Below are 15,170 nucleotides of genomic sequence, written 5' to 3'. Positions count from 1 at the left end.
TTGTGTTGATTTGTGTGTGGGGGAGTGCAAGTGCGTACTCTTCAGTACTATGTACTAGAAAATACAGTTGCTGTGGTTTTAGGATGGTGCTGGTCAATGAAGAAACAGAGTGAATATTGTTCCTGGAATGTTATGTTATTATGGGATACGAGGAGAGGAAATTTCTTAAACTTAAGATCAAATATGAAGGCGATAAAGGAAAGTCTCCAGAAACACAAATCAAATAATAAAGAGTGACATCTGGATAAATCAAGAACGGTCAGAGTCTTAGGCAGCAAACGAAGCACTGAGCATCTGAACCTAAGCTCTGAAGCTCTGTACATAATATTTTGAGTGATTTAATTTGTAGTTCTTGATGCTTCTTGAAAGCAGGGAAACTGCACAAGCGCTTCGAATGAACTCTTCTTTATGCGATTTGGCGTGCAAGGCAGATGAGGGGGCTTTTATTTTGAAAGGTTAACCCCTTGCGGAACACTTCCTGGATGAAAGGGAAAGCGCCGCGCAGGGACAACTGTGGAGCATTGTTTAAATTAATAAAAAAAAACTATCTTATTTCGGATACATTCTTATTTTACAAGTGTATTTTGTCGTGTCTTTCCGATGTACTGTTCGCATTGGGATTTTGAGATCAAATAGAAATTAAACGGCGAAACATCCTCAGTATTTAGACTACCTGCAAGAGAGAAAAGGTGAGTTCTATAAAACGGATATTTGTAAGTAATATGAATTACACACAAAAGCAAAGTAGTTTTATATTCTTTTACACTTTTTCACACACGTGTTGGGTGCAGTATTGGAATATTTTGTTTAAAGAGGAATTCAATGACAGTCTACCTGTAATCACGTGATATGAACGTGTTATTAAGGGGAGTAAGGCTCTGCCCATTTAACTTTTAATTAAGAATGGTCTTGCATGTCTAGTTCGTGCACAGGCCTTTTTTTCAATGCAATTTTCATAGAGCTGTGCAAGCTTCAGCATGCCCATGCGACTCAAATGCAAATCTGACCTGATCTGATCTGATCTGATCTGTGTTGTAGTGCCATGGCATTGAATCAGTGGAGGAACCCAGGACATTCGAGGACGGAGCCACGGGCGAATGAGAAGAAGTGTTGTAAGTTGTTTTGGAGTGGAACGGCCTCCCTCCTGGGTGCTGTACTGTTCTCCGTTGTGGTTTAATGGCTGTCCACCTATAGTGTGAAGATGGGAGGAGAATTTTGGGCCAGAGTACAATCAGGGCAGGTGATCCAGCCTATCGGGTTGCTTTTCCACACTACCGTGTACATCTGGGCTTTACCCAGAGGCACAGAAGGAGTCACTGCTATTATTCCATAAAGCTACTGGTATAGTTTCATAAAGAGTTTCTCTGTTGGTTCGACAGCTTTGGACAGAAGATAAGGTTATGTAATGTGATAGGATGGCCTTTCCCGCCATCCTATTGTACTGTACGGTTTTGAGTTTCCCATTGTGTTCTCTTTGGGTAGTTCCTTGAGGGCTTAGGGCAAGTGCAGCCTGTATTGGTGATACGGGTGAATCTGACCCATTTTGACTTTTGGTTTTCAGGAAAAGGCGCTCTCTTCATTCCCCGGGATACATTTACGTTTACGGCATTCAGCAGACGCTCTTACACAGAGTGACTTACATAGGTGCTTCAAAACGTCCGTCCTTGAAATCTCTCATTTTAATCACTAGAACCTGATCTGTAAATATTGTGAACGTAAGACCCTTATTCATATATTTCCTAAAAAGGAATGCTTTTATCTTGCGTCTGAAGATCTTTAGTGTCTCATCGTGGAAGTTCATTCCACCACCTAGGATCCAAGACAGAGAAGAGTCTAGACGAGTGCTTTCCTAGTGCCTTGAGAGATGGTGGTACCAGAGATGGAGGTGCAGAGTGAGGAGTGATGAGAGTTCTGAGGTAGGAGGGTGCTGCTTTGTAGGCAGGCATCAGGCAAGCAGCTACAGGAAGACCATGGTAAAAAAAAAACGCAGCACGAGAGTGGTGTGGGAGAATTTGGGAAGGTTGAAAACAAGTGGTGCTGCAGTGTTCTGGATGACCTGGAGAGGTTGAGCAGTGCTCAGAGGCAGACCAGCCAGGAGGGACTTACATTTACAGCATTTATCAGACACCCATATCCAGATTTACTTACATCAGTAGTTACAGGGACAGTCCCCTTGGAGCAACTTAGGGTTAAGGGTCTTGCTCAGGGACACAATGGTAGTAAGTGGAATTTGAACCTGGGTCTTCTGACTTACAGTCGTCTAGTTTGGAGATGACCAGAGGTTGGGCAAGTATCTGAGTAGGCTGTGTTGGTAAAAGTGGTTGAATCCTTCTAATGTTTTAGTGAAGGAGTGAGAGATATTGGAAACGTGAGAGGAGTGAGAGAGGGAATTGTCCATGGTATGCAGTGGCAGAGGGAGATTTTAAGGTCCTGTTGTGGGGAGGAATCGGCAGGGATAAATAGCAGTACAGTTTTGCTGGGGTTGAGTTTAAGATCCAGCATGAGATGTCAGACAGGCCAACTTGCTGGACACGTGTGCATCTGATGGTGTAAAAGAGAAGACAAGTTTGATGTCATCTTTGTATCGGTAGGAAAATCCATGCAAAGATGTGACTTCACCAAAAGATTCAAGATCAAGATTTTTATTTGTCACATACATAGTTATAGCAGTGCAACACACAGTGAAATACATCCTGAACCACTCTGTTTTGATTGTGCATAGTTAAATAATATAGAATTGAATAATATAGAATAATGGAGAAAATAAAATAGAATAATGGAGAAAATAAAATAGAATAAAAGGAAAATAATGCTAGTAAAAAAATATTATGTTCAATGAGAACACGAGAAACAGACATGGGTAGTGGATTTGTATTCTGGCAAAGTCTATTTTGCATTGAAGTGATTGTCACTTGTGATACACAGCAGCAGTGAAATTTGTCCTCTGCATTTAACCCATCACCCTGAGTGAGCAGTGGGCAGCCATGACAGGCGCCCGGGGAGCAGTGTGTGGGGACGGTGCTTTGCTCAGTGGCACCTCAGTGGCACCTTGCCGGATCGGGATTCGAACCGGAAACCTTCTGATTATGCTTCATTAACCGCTAGGCCACCACTGCCCCATTGTGCAATAATAAGTGTAACAATACAGAGTTCACTAAACAACAGTGAACAACAGTCAGGTGTGCGAGGTGTGGTGGCATGTCCCTTTGATGCATCTTGAGTCTCTCAGTCTTGGCCATGATGCTTCTTTTGCCTGATTTTAGGTGCTGGAACAGGCTGTTGTTGGGGTGTGTTTTGTCCTTATAAGTGAGGACTTCACACCAAATGGCCCAGCACTGAAGCGGATGTGGTCCAGTTCTATGTCACCTGATAAGATCTAATTTTTGATCTGGCAGCATGTAGTTTCTCTGTGACGGCCAGAAGAGCAGTCTCTGAGTGGAGCGAGCAATTTTGAAACCAGATTGTTTTGGGTGTTGAAGGTTTTTCTTGGTGAGGTAGTAAGAAAGCTGATTGTAAATTCTTGGATATCTGCTATGAGTCAATGTATGAATATATAACAGATGTTAAATGAACCTCTGACATGGTGTTTCTCACCCTTATTCTCTTTAATTACCAAAATTTCCAAAATCCATGTGATTACTTTAAAATCCAGATGATACTGTGGCCAAGATTAGTTAGGTGGGCTTGCAGAAGACAAGTCTGTGGAGAAGACTGCTAGATGCATATAATACATTTAAATTAGTTACAATGGTGTCATCTTTTCCTATTGTAGAGAGTTAGGAAAGAGCGAAATACAGTCCCATTACATGATAGAGAGGTGGGCTTGTAATTATTAGGACAGGATGAATGCGGAACTCCTGAAAGTAGTTGGAGCCTATCCCAGCATATCTGACATGAGGATGGGTGGTGGAACAGGATTTTTCAAGCACCAATGTCAATAATGGCCAACCAGTGACGTTAATGCATGAATAAATTAAGTTAAGGACACGACCTCTGTGTCCTATGATAGCTATGGCCATAATTTACATTTACATTTATGGCATTAATATGACGTATAGCTACAGGGACAGTCCCCAGACTGTAATCTTCTGGTTAATAGGTGAGTGTTTTACCCACTAGGCTACTACCAGCCTCACAATTGTCAGAATTTTTTGCAAAACAGAGACTGTTACAAACCACACATACCAAAAATAGATTCACAGGTTTGGACAGTACACTCAGCAGGGAGGTGATGGCAGACAAGTCCTTATATGGTGTGGACTGACAGACTAAGGGCGTGGCACGCCTGGGGTACATAGTAGTGGAACAGCACCACACGGTGTTATGAAGAAATGAATGCAAGTGAAGAAAAAAGTGCAGCAGGGAAGTAGCTTTTCTCCCCTCCAAACTGCAGCCGTCTAGCATGTGGCTGAATGTGATAAATAAGTAAAGCTTGATGGTCATGACATCCAGATATCAGCAGGGTGGATCTCAAGCACCATTTATAATATCTGGGAATTTGGGTTTGATTATGAGGTTAAACTGAGATAGTTCATCTGTTCCATTAGGCAATGTTCCATCTTTTCATATTTAAACCATGCAACTGGTTACAGAGCATTTCTAATTTTAGGGGTATAAAGAGTGGCGTGATGGAAAAACCCTGCCAAAAATGGACATAAAGGCAAAATGAAGACCATTGTTAACGTTGTTAAGAGAGTGCAGGGACTGTTTAGTAGAGGAGAAGATCATTGGGGAGGCTACCAGAAAACATACCTCTTTAGGGAGGATACCAGTGGCAACCATGAAGGCAGCCATCAGCTCCGGGGAATTTCATCACCTCTTTGCTCAGCCTTGGCACGAACACTGGAAAGCACTTTTCACCAAAATACTTTTCTTTTCATTTCAGCAACTTATTTTAGAACCTCGTAGACATTGTTGTGCATGTTTCTGCAGCGTGGGCTTCGCACATGACCAACTCGCCCACCGTGATTGTTTTGATGGGCCTTCCTGCCCGAGGAAAGACCTACATTTCCAAAAAGCTTACTCGTTACCTCAACTGGATAGGAGTACCAACAAAGGGTAAGTTTGTTGGCCGTGCATTTAAAGTCTCTGTAAGAAACCAACCAGATTGTAATTGTATAACTGTGAGAGCTTGTGGATGTTGGTAATGACTGTAATTTTTTTAAATTGAATCCCCCAGGGAGAAACACACATTGTTTAAAGTGAATCATTTGACTTGAAATGGTTTTACGCAACCACAGATTTCACTAATATGTTAATTTAAAACCTTGGTCACTCAGCATGGGTTGCCATAGCAAGACACAATTTGATCTCTCATGGAATGAGCCAGTCATTGTTGAGGGGCCAGGCAATTCCATTTGTATAGTACAAAAAATGTTTTTAATCAATGTTTCATTTAACAAAGTAGCATTTAGAGTACAGTTATTTAACATAAATTAATCTGCTGCAATATAACATAAAAATCTGCTCTGCACACTGAAATGCAAATGTGGGTGACAGTCAGTAGAAATAATTCTTATGTAATCTTATGTAATTCATGTTGCTAACTACTACAAATGGCGGCACCTCTGGCTTCTGCAGTGTTTAACCTAGGAGAATACCGGCGTGGGACGGTTCGTGCTTACAAGTCCTATGACTTCTTCAGACACGACAACAAAGAGGCCATGAAAATCAGAAAGTGAGTGGACACATATTGGACCTGCAAAGAACTGGATCAAATCTAGGAAAAAAAAGGCTGAGATGGGCAAAATTAGGTGCAAAATCACCGGGGCCACCATTTTCCTCCTGGGGCTCAGTGTAGCACTACACTCTATGTGAGGGCCTTGTTCACTACCTCAGGATTTATTATTAAGCGTGACATTTTGACGGGAGTGGATTTAATCATCCAGAAAACGTGCAAGCTGTCAATCATCTGACTACTCTTATTTTAAAACGTCATTGAATATCTCGTTCTGGGCGACCCAAAGGACTACACACCTACAAAAGGAGTAATTAGGTTCTCTTCAACCAAATGTTTTGTCTATTTTACGTAAATTCTGTCCGCTCCCTCGGGAAACAAGCTGACACCACTTTGTAAATTGTGCCCACAGATGCAATTGATATTAATGATATTGATCATTAATTGATATTAATGGGTGTAAACATTATGTTGTATATTACATATATATGTATATACGCATGAACAGGAATGTGCATTTTGTGGGATCAACACTGAGTTTAAGGTCACAGAATCATTTTGCTTGCAGACAGTGTGCCATTAATGCTCTGCAGGATGTGAAATTGTACCTGAGCGAGGAAGGTGGCCAGATCGCTGTGAGCTCTTCTTTTTTGCACACAGAATATGCATTTTTATGTTTATGCATTTATTATACTTATTGAACCAGTTTTTGTTGTTTACAGGTATTTGATGCCACAAACACCACAAGAGAGCGAAGAGATCTGATTCTACATTTTGCTCATGAAAATGCCTATAAGGTCAGGTGCATTTACGTTTATGGCATGTCCTTGTCCAGAGCGATTTACTATCAGTAGTGACAGGGACAGTCCCCCTAGAGACACTCAGGCTTAGGTGTCTTGCTCAGGGACACAAGGGTAGGAAGTGGGATTTGAACCTGTGACTTTGTGGTCGTCTGGTTAATCGAGAACTTTAGTCCATGTTTAATAAACAGGTATTTTTTGTGGAGTCAGTGTGTGACGACCCTGACGTTATAGCTGCAAATATCATGGTGAGTGCAGGAGAAGTAAAAAAAAAAGATTTTATTTAGCCGATCTCCTGACTATAAGTCCTGAATTGCTTGCTTGCTTTTGTACAGGAGGTGAAGGTCTCTAGTCCAGACTACCCCAAGCAAGACCGCGAGAGTGTGATGGAAGACTTTTTAAAACGGATTGAGTGCTACAAAGTCATGTACCAGCCCTTAGATCCAGATGAGCATGACAAGTATGGCCCCCTCTTCGCACTTTAATTGTCAAAATGTACAGTTAACATTTGTCACTGGCATGCATGCCTTACATATTAAATGTCAGGTGCACAGTGTGAATTTCCCATTATGGAAGCCTGTTGACTTGAATTGCTTTCAAGGGAATGCTTTTTTCCTAACCAAAAGTACACGGAGGACACATGGCATGTCAGAACAAGCAGATTCAGACATCATTGCATGTTTGAAAGCATTTGGTCTTCTTTGGCCATTCAAGTTTTGATTGTCTATACTTGTCCTAGAGACCAGCCTGGCAGGAAGCATTGTTCCAAAGATGTGTTCCAAGAAAAGCTGCTTCTGTTTACCAGTAAAATATTAGCCGTTGGTAAACCTTGAAGTGACTCTAGAACAAAGTGATTAATGCGATCTTAAATTAGATCATTTTTGCAAAACAAAAAGCATCAACACACACTTATGATCATGATATAAGACATAATCTTATTTTAAGTTTTAAAGGTTTCTGTGGAGAAACAGGAATTTTGAACCTTTTTTTATTTAATATGTTTGGAATCATTCTAATCCCTCAGAGACCTGTCCTTCATCAAAGTCATCAACGTGGGCCAGCGCTTCTTGGTGAACCGCGTAAAAGACTACATCCAGAGCAAAATCGTCTACTATCTTATGAACATCCATGTGCATGCACGTTCCATATACCTGTGCCGCCATGGCGAGAGCCACTTCAATGTGCAGGGCTCTATTGGAGGAGATTCAGAGCTCTCTGCACATGGTCAGGAGGTGCGTTCCATTAACAAAAGGGCCTTGTTAACCTAAAACAAGGATATATAGATGAATGTAAATTATAATGTTATTTTTTACAATTTTATTAACTCTTTGTTGAAAGTGAAGTCCTCTGCTTTTAACCATCACCCTTAGTGAGCAGTGGCCAGCCATAACAGGCGCCCGGGGGCGCCTTGGCGGTTAAGGATTCGAAAGCACAGCCTTCCGATTAAGGGTCACTTCCTTATCCGCTAGGCCACTTTTGGCCCATAATAAATGTTGATTAAGTTAAAATTACCTTCCCATTTCCCCTATATTGGTAAAACTCAGATGTTATTAACCCGGATTGTCCAGAGAATCATGTTTTTTTTCCACTTTTGCTTGCTGTAGTTTGCTAAGGCTCTTCGTGCCTTTTTGGAGGAGCAGTGCATATCTGACCTGAAGGTCTGGACCAGTCAGCAGCGGCGCACCATACAGACTGCAGAAGAGTTGGCAGTACCTTACGAGCAGTGGAAGATCCTTAATGAGATTGATGCTGTGCGTGTCCTAAACTGGGATTAATAAAGTATCTTTACACCGTCTACTAACACATCTTCTGACATTTTCAATTAATTTCACTAATAATCTTTTCAAATAATATCTGATAAATCGATTATCGACTGTTACATTTTTTTTCTGTTTATGTGTTTTTATGGTTATATATAGGCAACATTTATTGTAAATATCTGCACTGTCCTAAAAAGTTGCTCTGGTCAGCTGATGGCTCATTTTCTCATTCATATATAACATATATCAGACTTTGTAAACAGGAGTGAAGGTTTATTCTTGCATATATTATACCACAAAATTGAACGAGATTTATGCATGTAAAAGCCACAATACTGTTGTGTTGTGTTTCACACATCAGTGCCACATTATAATATCCATCCAGCAGTTGCCCTGTGGTCAGATGTAGTCTTTTCATCCACTCACGAAAGGCTCAAGATGCTGAAACCAAACTACAGAAACTGATGGGTGAGCTCAGCATGTGGTTGGAGAAAACTATTCTGAAAATGATTATGTGTTTCCTTACAGGGTGTATGTGAGGAGATGACATATGAGAATATACGTGAAATATATCCAGAGGAATATGCACTGAGGGAACAGGACAAATACCACTACCGGTACCCTGGTGGAGAGGTGAAAATTACAATTTCACAAATATTCCCATGAATTGCATTTTGAATAGTGAATGGTGTAATGCAGGATCTTGCCCTACTACTTGCCGTAGTCATACCAGGACTTGGTGCAGCGGTTGGAGCCGGTGATCATGGAGCTGGAGCGTCAGGGAAACGTGCTGGTGATCTGTCACCAGGCTGTCATGCGTTGCCTTCTCGCCTACTTTTGGGACAAAAGTGCAGGTGTGTCTGTCACCTTTTTCTCATGCTTTGCAACTGAAATATCTTATTAAACACAATGGCTATATGTGACTGGATCTTCTGGGGTTTTGTGGTCATTGTGTGGATGGGTGTGTCTGCCAGCTGTTGACTGACTGTGAGTGGGCTGACAACAGAAGTTACGTAATCTGTTAAAACTGGGCTCAGACACTCATTAGGTTATGGTTAATAAAAAGAATCTGTCTGTGGTGCTCATTCAGTTTATTATACCTGTTATTTAGAATTTGTATCATTGTACATAAGCACAACCTAAAATTCTAGAAATACGTTTTTTTATAACTATGCACATTTTTGAGTGAAATCTCGAACAGTTCGATGTATGGTCACTTTGTTGTAATATCATTTATTCAGCAATCAGGTAGCGAATACTTTTAAAAATGATCAGTTGAATAAATTAAAACGCTGATAGCCTGAGATAGCAGAGGTTCTATAGCAGAGTCCAAAGCAAGGTCAGATCTGAAGGTGTGATCTGAACAAGGTTATATGACGTTTTGTTGTACTATCATTTTCTATTTATAATACACAAAAACAAAATGAGGGCAGTTTGAACGTTTCATTCAGGATCCTCCACTTGACTGTTAATACAATAACAAAGAGAAGGAGAACAAGGACAATGAGAATATTCTTCAGAAGACAGATGTGTTTTACAGCATTTTCGGATTTACTCTGGCAGTCTTGGCTGTCCTACAGTTTCTGGGTGGAGGAGTCTCAGAGTGATGTGGGGTGATCCGCGTGAAAATGTAGAATTCACAGGGAAAATGTACAATGCTGGGCAGGAATTGCTGTTGCTCTGCTGTTTATCAGCTTCAGAACAGTGCCGCTGTTCATCCAAACTAGGAAGGTAGATAAATTGCCAAAATTAAAAGACACACACACACCTTGTAATATACACATATATTATGCTGTGTTCTCACATAATATGTATTAATGAATTTAATAAATACATTAATACATATTAATTAATTAAGTAATTAACCATACTAATAGTAATAATAGTATTACAACATTATATATTGAATGCATTCTTTCAGAGGACCTTCCCTACCTGAAATGTCCGCTGCATGTAGTCCTGAAACTCACTCCTGTGGCCTATGGTAGGTAGTGGCTTACTACCTCCCCCTACTGGAGGCATTAAATATGTATTTACAACTATAAACATATAAACAACTATAAACTACAGAATAAACATACTTAATGTAAACTCATTAACAAATGTTGTGCATATTGGTTAAGATGTTTAAAGGCCCCAAATCTCAATATATTGCTGTATTTATTGGTCTGTTTTGATGCAAATTTTTTCTTGCTATATTTATGAATCGGAGGTTGTAAAGTTGACACCTATCACCTGAAAGTGGAGGCTGTGGACACACATCGAGAGCGGCCTCAGGTACGACACAGACACTGAGAAATACCCAGTTGGATTCAGACAGGAGTGGCATTGTTAATTTTCAGAGGCCAGAGTCCTTCACACTCTGTTCTTTTTTTAAATAACCAGATGTAGTCTGGAAAAGAACGGCCATAAAAAATACACGAGTCATGGCTGCAAGAAGACCAAATTAGATAGGCATGTGTTCAAAAGGTTTAAAGGGGTAAAAGTCCCAGAATTTTATAACAAGTGCTCCTTTTTGTTATTACGTGTTAAGTCAATTTATTCGAAAATATAATTTCAAGGTATAAGCCTTCATCAAGTTGACACTTAGACAAATATGAGGGAGAAAGTGACAAAGGCCATGGCCTTCTGCCCCCTCCTTAGAGTTCCGCCTTTAACCAGTTTGCCATTAGTCCACACAGCTTTCTTGCTTTTAGCCCTTTTTTAAACAGAACCGCATGTTTACAGCCTTTGTGACCTGCCCAGCTGCAGCCCACTCAGTGTGGTGATCCCCATCCGCCTGCTGTTTCTGGCTCAACATGTGTGTGTATGTGTGTGTGTGTGTGTGCATGGCAGTAAAACTGACTGCAGAGACTCACAAAGGGAAAACACCACACCACAGCGCCCATGGGGCATCAGCTCAGCGTCACTTGTTTTTCTGACCCATTCGTGCTGGTCACTGCCGCCTCTCACTGCTATATTTAGTGTTCCGCTTTGAACTGTACATATACTGTATGCAATTATAACTGTGCAGTCGTGTGTTTGTGGATTATATATAGTGGGTATGGAAAGTATTCAGACACCCTTAAATTTTTGCAACCATTTGCTAAAATGTTTTAAGTTGATTTTTTTCCCTCATACACACAGCACCCCATATTGACAGAAAAGCACACTGACTTAAACCCAATTGAACATCTCTGGAGAGACCTAAAACTGGCTGTCCACCAACGTTTACCATCCAACCTGCCAGAACTGGAGAGGTTGGAATGGCAGATGGTCCCCAAATCCAGGTGTGAAAAACCTGTTTTTCCCCAAAAGACTCATGGCTGTATTAGATCAGAAGGGTACTTCTACTAAATACTGAGGAAAAGGTCAGAATATTTAGGACCAAGATATATTTCAGTTTTTCTGAAATATCTGCAAAAAAGTCAACAACTCTGTGTTTGCTGTGTGTACATTAATGAGGGAAAAATTAACTTCAATTATTTTAGCAAATGGCTGCAATATAACAAAAAATTAAAGGGGTCTTACCCCTTACTTACTTACTTTCTGTACCCACTGTAAGAAAGACTATTCTATAGAATATGTTTGTGAACTTCATATAATAAGACAAAGGAGAAACATGCAAGGTGTCCTCAGCATGGAGATTGTTCTGCGTCTCCTCCATATCCAACGGTGAAGGTCAAACACGAACAGAAATGTCAAAAGAATAACTTGCAGATAACAAGAGATGTGTCACGCTGGTTTGACATGGTGAGGCAGGGGATCTGGAATGATGGCTGGACATGACGATGAAGAAGGACGCGTATGCACGACATCATGAAACAGGGGTTCAATACTTGATGAACAGGACTGAGGAGACATCCAGTAAAAGTGAACATGTAACCTGTAACAATGACCTGATGGTGAACAGACACGAACAGGGTAGCTTTATACAATCAGACACAGGTGAACACAGTCAGGAAACATCACACAGGGACAACATGAAACTCTGGTCCGGATCCTGGACCCAGAGTAACCCCTTCCAGACCGGACCATGACAAGATGCATGTGAAAAACTGAAAAGTTAAAGTGAAGTGATTGTCATTGTGAAACACTGCAGCACAGCACACGGTGACACAATGAAATGTTTCCTCTTCTTTTAACCATCACCCTTGTGGGGACGGTGTGGGGACGGTGGTCTGCTCAGCGGCATCTTGGCGGATCAGGATTGGAACCGGTAACCTTCTGGGCCGCTTCGTTACCTCCTAGGCCACCACTGCCCCATGTGTGAAGCTGGTGGAAGGAATATGTAGAGTTTGCAATAGGTACACAATTATTGAGGGTGCGGCCACTATAATAGGCACAAGGAAGCGACCCCGTAATCAGAAGGTTGCCGAATCCCGATTCGCCAAGATGCCACTGAGGTGCCACTGAGCAAAGCACCGTCCCCATACACTGCTCCCCGGGTGCCTGTCATGGCTGCCCACTGCTCACTCAGGGTGATGGGATAAATGCAGAGGACAAATTTCACTCTGTGCACCGTGTGCTGTGCTGCTGTGTATCACATGTGACACTCACTTCACTTTACACATTACATTAGGCATTTTAGGTACCCCTTAGCTGATTAGCTGATCAGCAGTGACAGGTTTGGAAATGATGTTGTGGGTGTTGTGAGTAGTGTTTTTCTCTTTCTGTGTTGTGTTCTGCTCAGGCGAGTAAAGGATCCGGAGAAACGACCCTATTCCGCAGGAACAGCTTCACTCCCCTTTCCAGCCAAGATCAGGTAAAGCGGCCCCGGGTGCCTGCCAGTCCGTTGCTGACCTCCATCAGCGTTCCTGAGACGCCAGAGGAGGAGGACGGTCTGATAGAAGGCCAAGTAAGATTCTGTCACCTCGAAGGCCAGCCTCTAATCTGCCCACAGTTATTTAAACACCCGCTGCCAGAAGGACACATCTCCAAATTACGTCTCACTAAATGATACACCACCAAAACTACGTAACTGGCAGCCATCCTGTGGTAAACTCTCTAATAAAGTGGCCAGAGAATACACAATATCGGTTTTTGCCCTTTATGTACTGACTTTTCCTTTTGGTACATTGGCTGTTTGTGCTTTTTTATTCATTGTCGGGCAGGAGGAAATTCTTAATACTGTTCATTTATTGATGAGAATGCACAGGTTGCACCCTTAATGAATACAAACCTATAACCTTAACATCCTTTTCCCTTTTTTTTTTAACTTTAGGAATATTTCAGTTGTTTTGCTGCAGGGGATGCAGATGTCCAGGGCTGAGGAGATGGAGCTAGATTTCTTTGCACATGTTTGCACATTGGAATTCACATGCATGTCACATCTTCCTTCTGCTGGAGAGCAGAAATGCCCTCCTCACCATATGAGGCCTTATACAATGAATTATTTTAGTTCATACCCAGTTAAATACTAATAATGTGTGGTGGGGATTAAAATGGAAGTGTGAATGTTGGCCCTTGTATGTCAATGTATGGAAATGTCTGTTCTTTATGAGATAAAAGTTCACATTACATTTTTAAAAACACATTTGCTATAAACATCAGTTACAAGCACATGTTGTAAATTGGACGACAATTATATACAGGGAGTGCAGAATTATTTGGCAAATGAGTATTTTGTCCACATCATCCTCTTCATGCATGTTGTCTTACTCCAAGCTGTATAGGCTTGAAAGCCTACTACCAATTAAGCATATTTGGTGATGTGCATCTCTGTAATGAGAAGGGGTGTGGTCTAATGACATCAACACCCTATATCAGGTGTGCATAATTATTAGGCAACTTCCTTTCCTTTGGCAAAATGGGTCAAAAGAAGGACTTGACAGGCTCAGAAAAGTCAAAAATAGTGAGATATCTTGCAGAGGGATGCAGCACTCTTAAAATTGCAAAGCTTCTGAAGCGTGATCATCGAACAATCAAGCGTTTCATTCAAAATAGTCAACAGGGTTTCAAGAAGTGTTTGGAAAAACCAAGGCACAAAATAACTGCCCATGAACTGAGAAATGTCAAGCGTGCAGCTGCCAAGATGCCACTTGCCACCAGTTTGGCCATATTTCAGAGCTGCAACATCACTGGAGTGCCCAAAAGCACAAGGTGTGCAATACTCAGAGACATGGCCAAGGTAAGAAAGGCTGAAAGATGACCACCACTGAACAAGACACACAAGCTGAAACGTCAAGACTGGGCCAATATCTCAAGACTGATTTTTCTAAGGTTTTATGGACTGATGAAATGAGAGTGAGTCTTGATGTGCCAGATGGATGGGCCCGTGGCTGGATTGGTAAAGGGCAGAGAGCTCCAGTCCGACTCAGACGCCAGCAAGGTGGAGGTGGAGTACTGGTTTGGGCTAGTATCATCAAAGATGAGCTTGTGGGGCCTTTTCGGGTTGAGGATGGAGTCAAGCTCAACTCCCAGTCCTACTGCCAGTTTCTGGCACAGGAAGAAGTCTGCATCCTTCAAGAAAAACATGATTTTCATGCAGGACAATGCTCCATCACACACGTCCAAGTACTCCACAGCGTGGGTGGCAAGAAAGGGTATAAAAGAAGAAAAACTAATGGCATGGCCTCCTTGTTCACCTGATCTGAACCCCATTGAGAACCTGTGGTCCATCATCAAATGTGAGATTTACAAGGAGGGAAAACAGTACACCTCTCTGAACAGTGTCTGGGAGGCTGTGGTTGCTGCTGCACACAATGTTGATGGTGAACAGATCAAAACACTGACAGAATCCATGGATGGCAGACTTTTGAGTGTCCTTGCAAAGAAAGGTGGCTATATTGGTCGCTGATTTGTTTTTGTTTTGTTTTTGAATGTCAGAAATGTATATTTGTGAATGTGGAAATATTATATTGGTTTCACTGGTAAAAATAAATAATTGAAATGGGTATATATTTGTTTTTTGTTACGTTGCCTAATAATTATGCACAGTAATATTCACCTGCA

The 15,170-nt window shown here is 41.5% G+C and overlaps 1 protein-coding gene across 4 annotated transcripts; it reads left to right on the top strand.

The window, feature by feature from the left end:
* Positions 1-128: 128 nt before the first annotated feature.
* On the top strand, positions 129-13,927 carry LOC114783488 (6-phosphofructo-2-kinase/fructose-2,6-bisphosphatase 2-like). 4 transcript variants are annotated; one of them, XM_028968939.1, is made up of 16 exons: positions 129-689; positions 1,039-1,112; positions 4,933-5,058; positions 5,581-5,677; positions 6,246-6,312; positions 6,400-6,474; positions 6,669-6,725; positions 6,813-6,937; positions 7,502-7,709; positions 8,082-8,228; positions 8,766-8,870; positions 8,962-9,091; positions 10,159-10,221; positions 10,450-10,514; positions 12,910-13,074; positions 13,441-13,927. In XM_028968939.1, exons 2-16 carry the CDS (start codon positions 1,043-1,045, stop codon positions 13,486-13,488), a joined length of 1,548 nt encoding a protein of 515 aa, XP_028824772.1. In that variant the 5' UTR covers positions 129-689; positions 1,039-1,042; the 3' UTR covers positions 13,489-13,927. The 4 variants fall into 4 exon arrangements, with proteins under 4 accessions (XP_028824772.1, XP_028824771.1, XP_028824773.1 ...); XM_028968938.1 differs by lacking the exon at positions 13,441-13,927 and having other exon boundaries at positions 12,910-13,431; XM_028968940.1 differs by lacking the exons at positions 10,450-10,514; positions 13,441-13,927 and having other exon boundaries at positions 12,910-12,937.
* Positions 13,928-15,170: the final 1,243 nt, after the last annotated feature.

The sequence above is a fragment of the Denticeps clupeoides genome, unplaced genomic scaffold (genome assembly GCF_900700375.1).
Source record: "Denticeps clupeoides unplaced genomic scaffold, fDenClu1.1, whole genome shotgun sequence".
Taxonomy (NCBI): domain Eukaryota; kingdom Metazoa; phylum Chordata; class Actinopteri; order Clupeiformes; family Denticipitidae; genus Denticeps; species Denticeps clupeoides.
Note: the sequence above shows the minus strand (reverse complement) of the source record. Positions and strands in the feature narration are given on the sequence as shown.

Bases quoted from the DNA above. Each gene is read 5' to 3' on its own strand.
- LOC114783488 (XM_028968938.1), top strand. From the start codon at position 1,043: ATGGCATTGAATCAGTGGAGGAACCCAGGACATTCGAGGACGGAGCCA. The intron at 1,113-4,932 runs GTAAGTTGTTTT...ATGTTTCTGCAG, and splicing joins GGCGAATGAGAAGAAGTGTT to CGTGGGCTTCGCACATGACC. The intron at 8,229-8,765 runs GTGCGTGTCCTA...GTTTCCTTACAG, and splicing joins TCCTTAATGAGATTGATGCT to GGTGTATGTGAGGAGATGAC.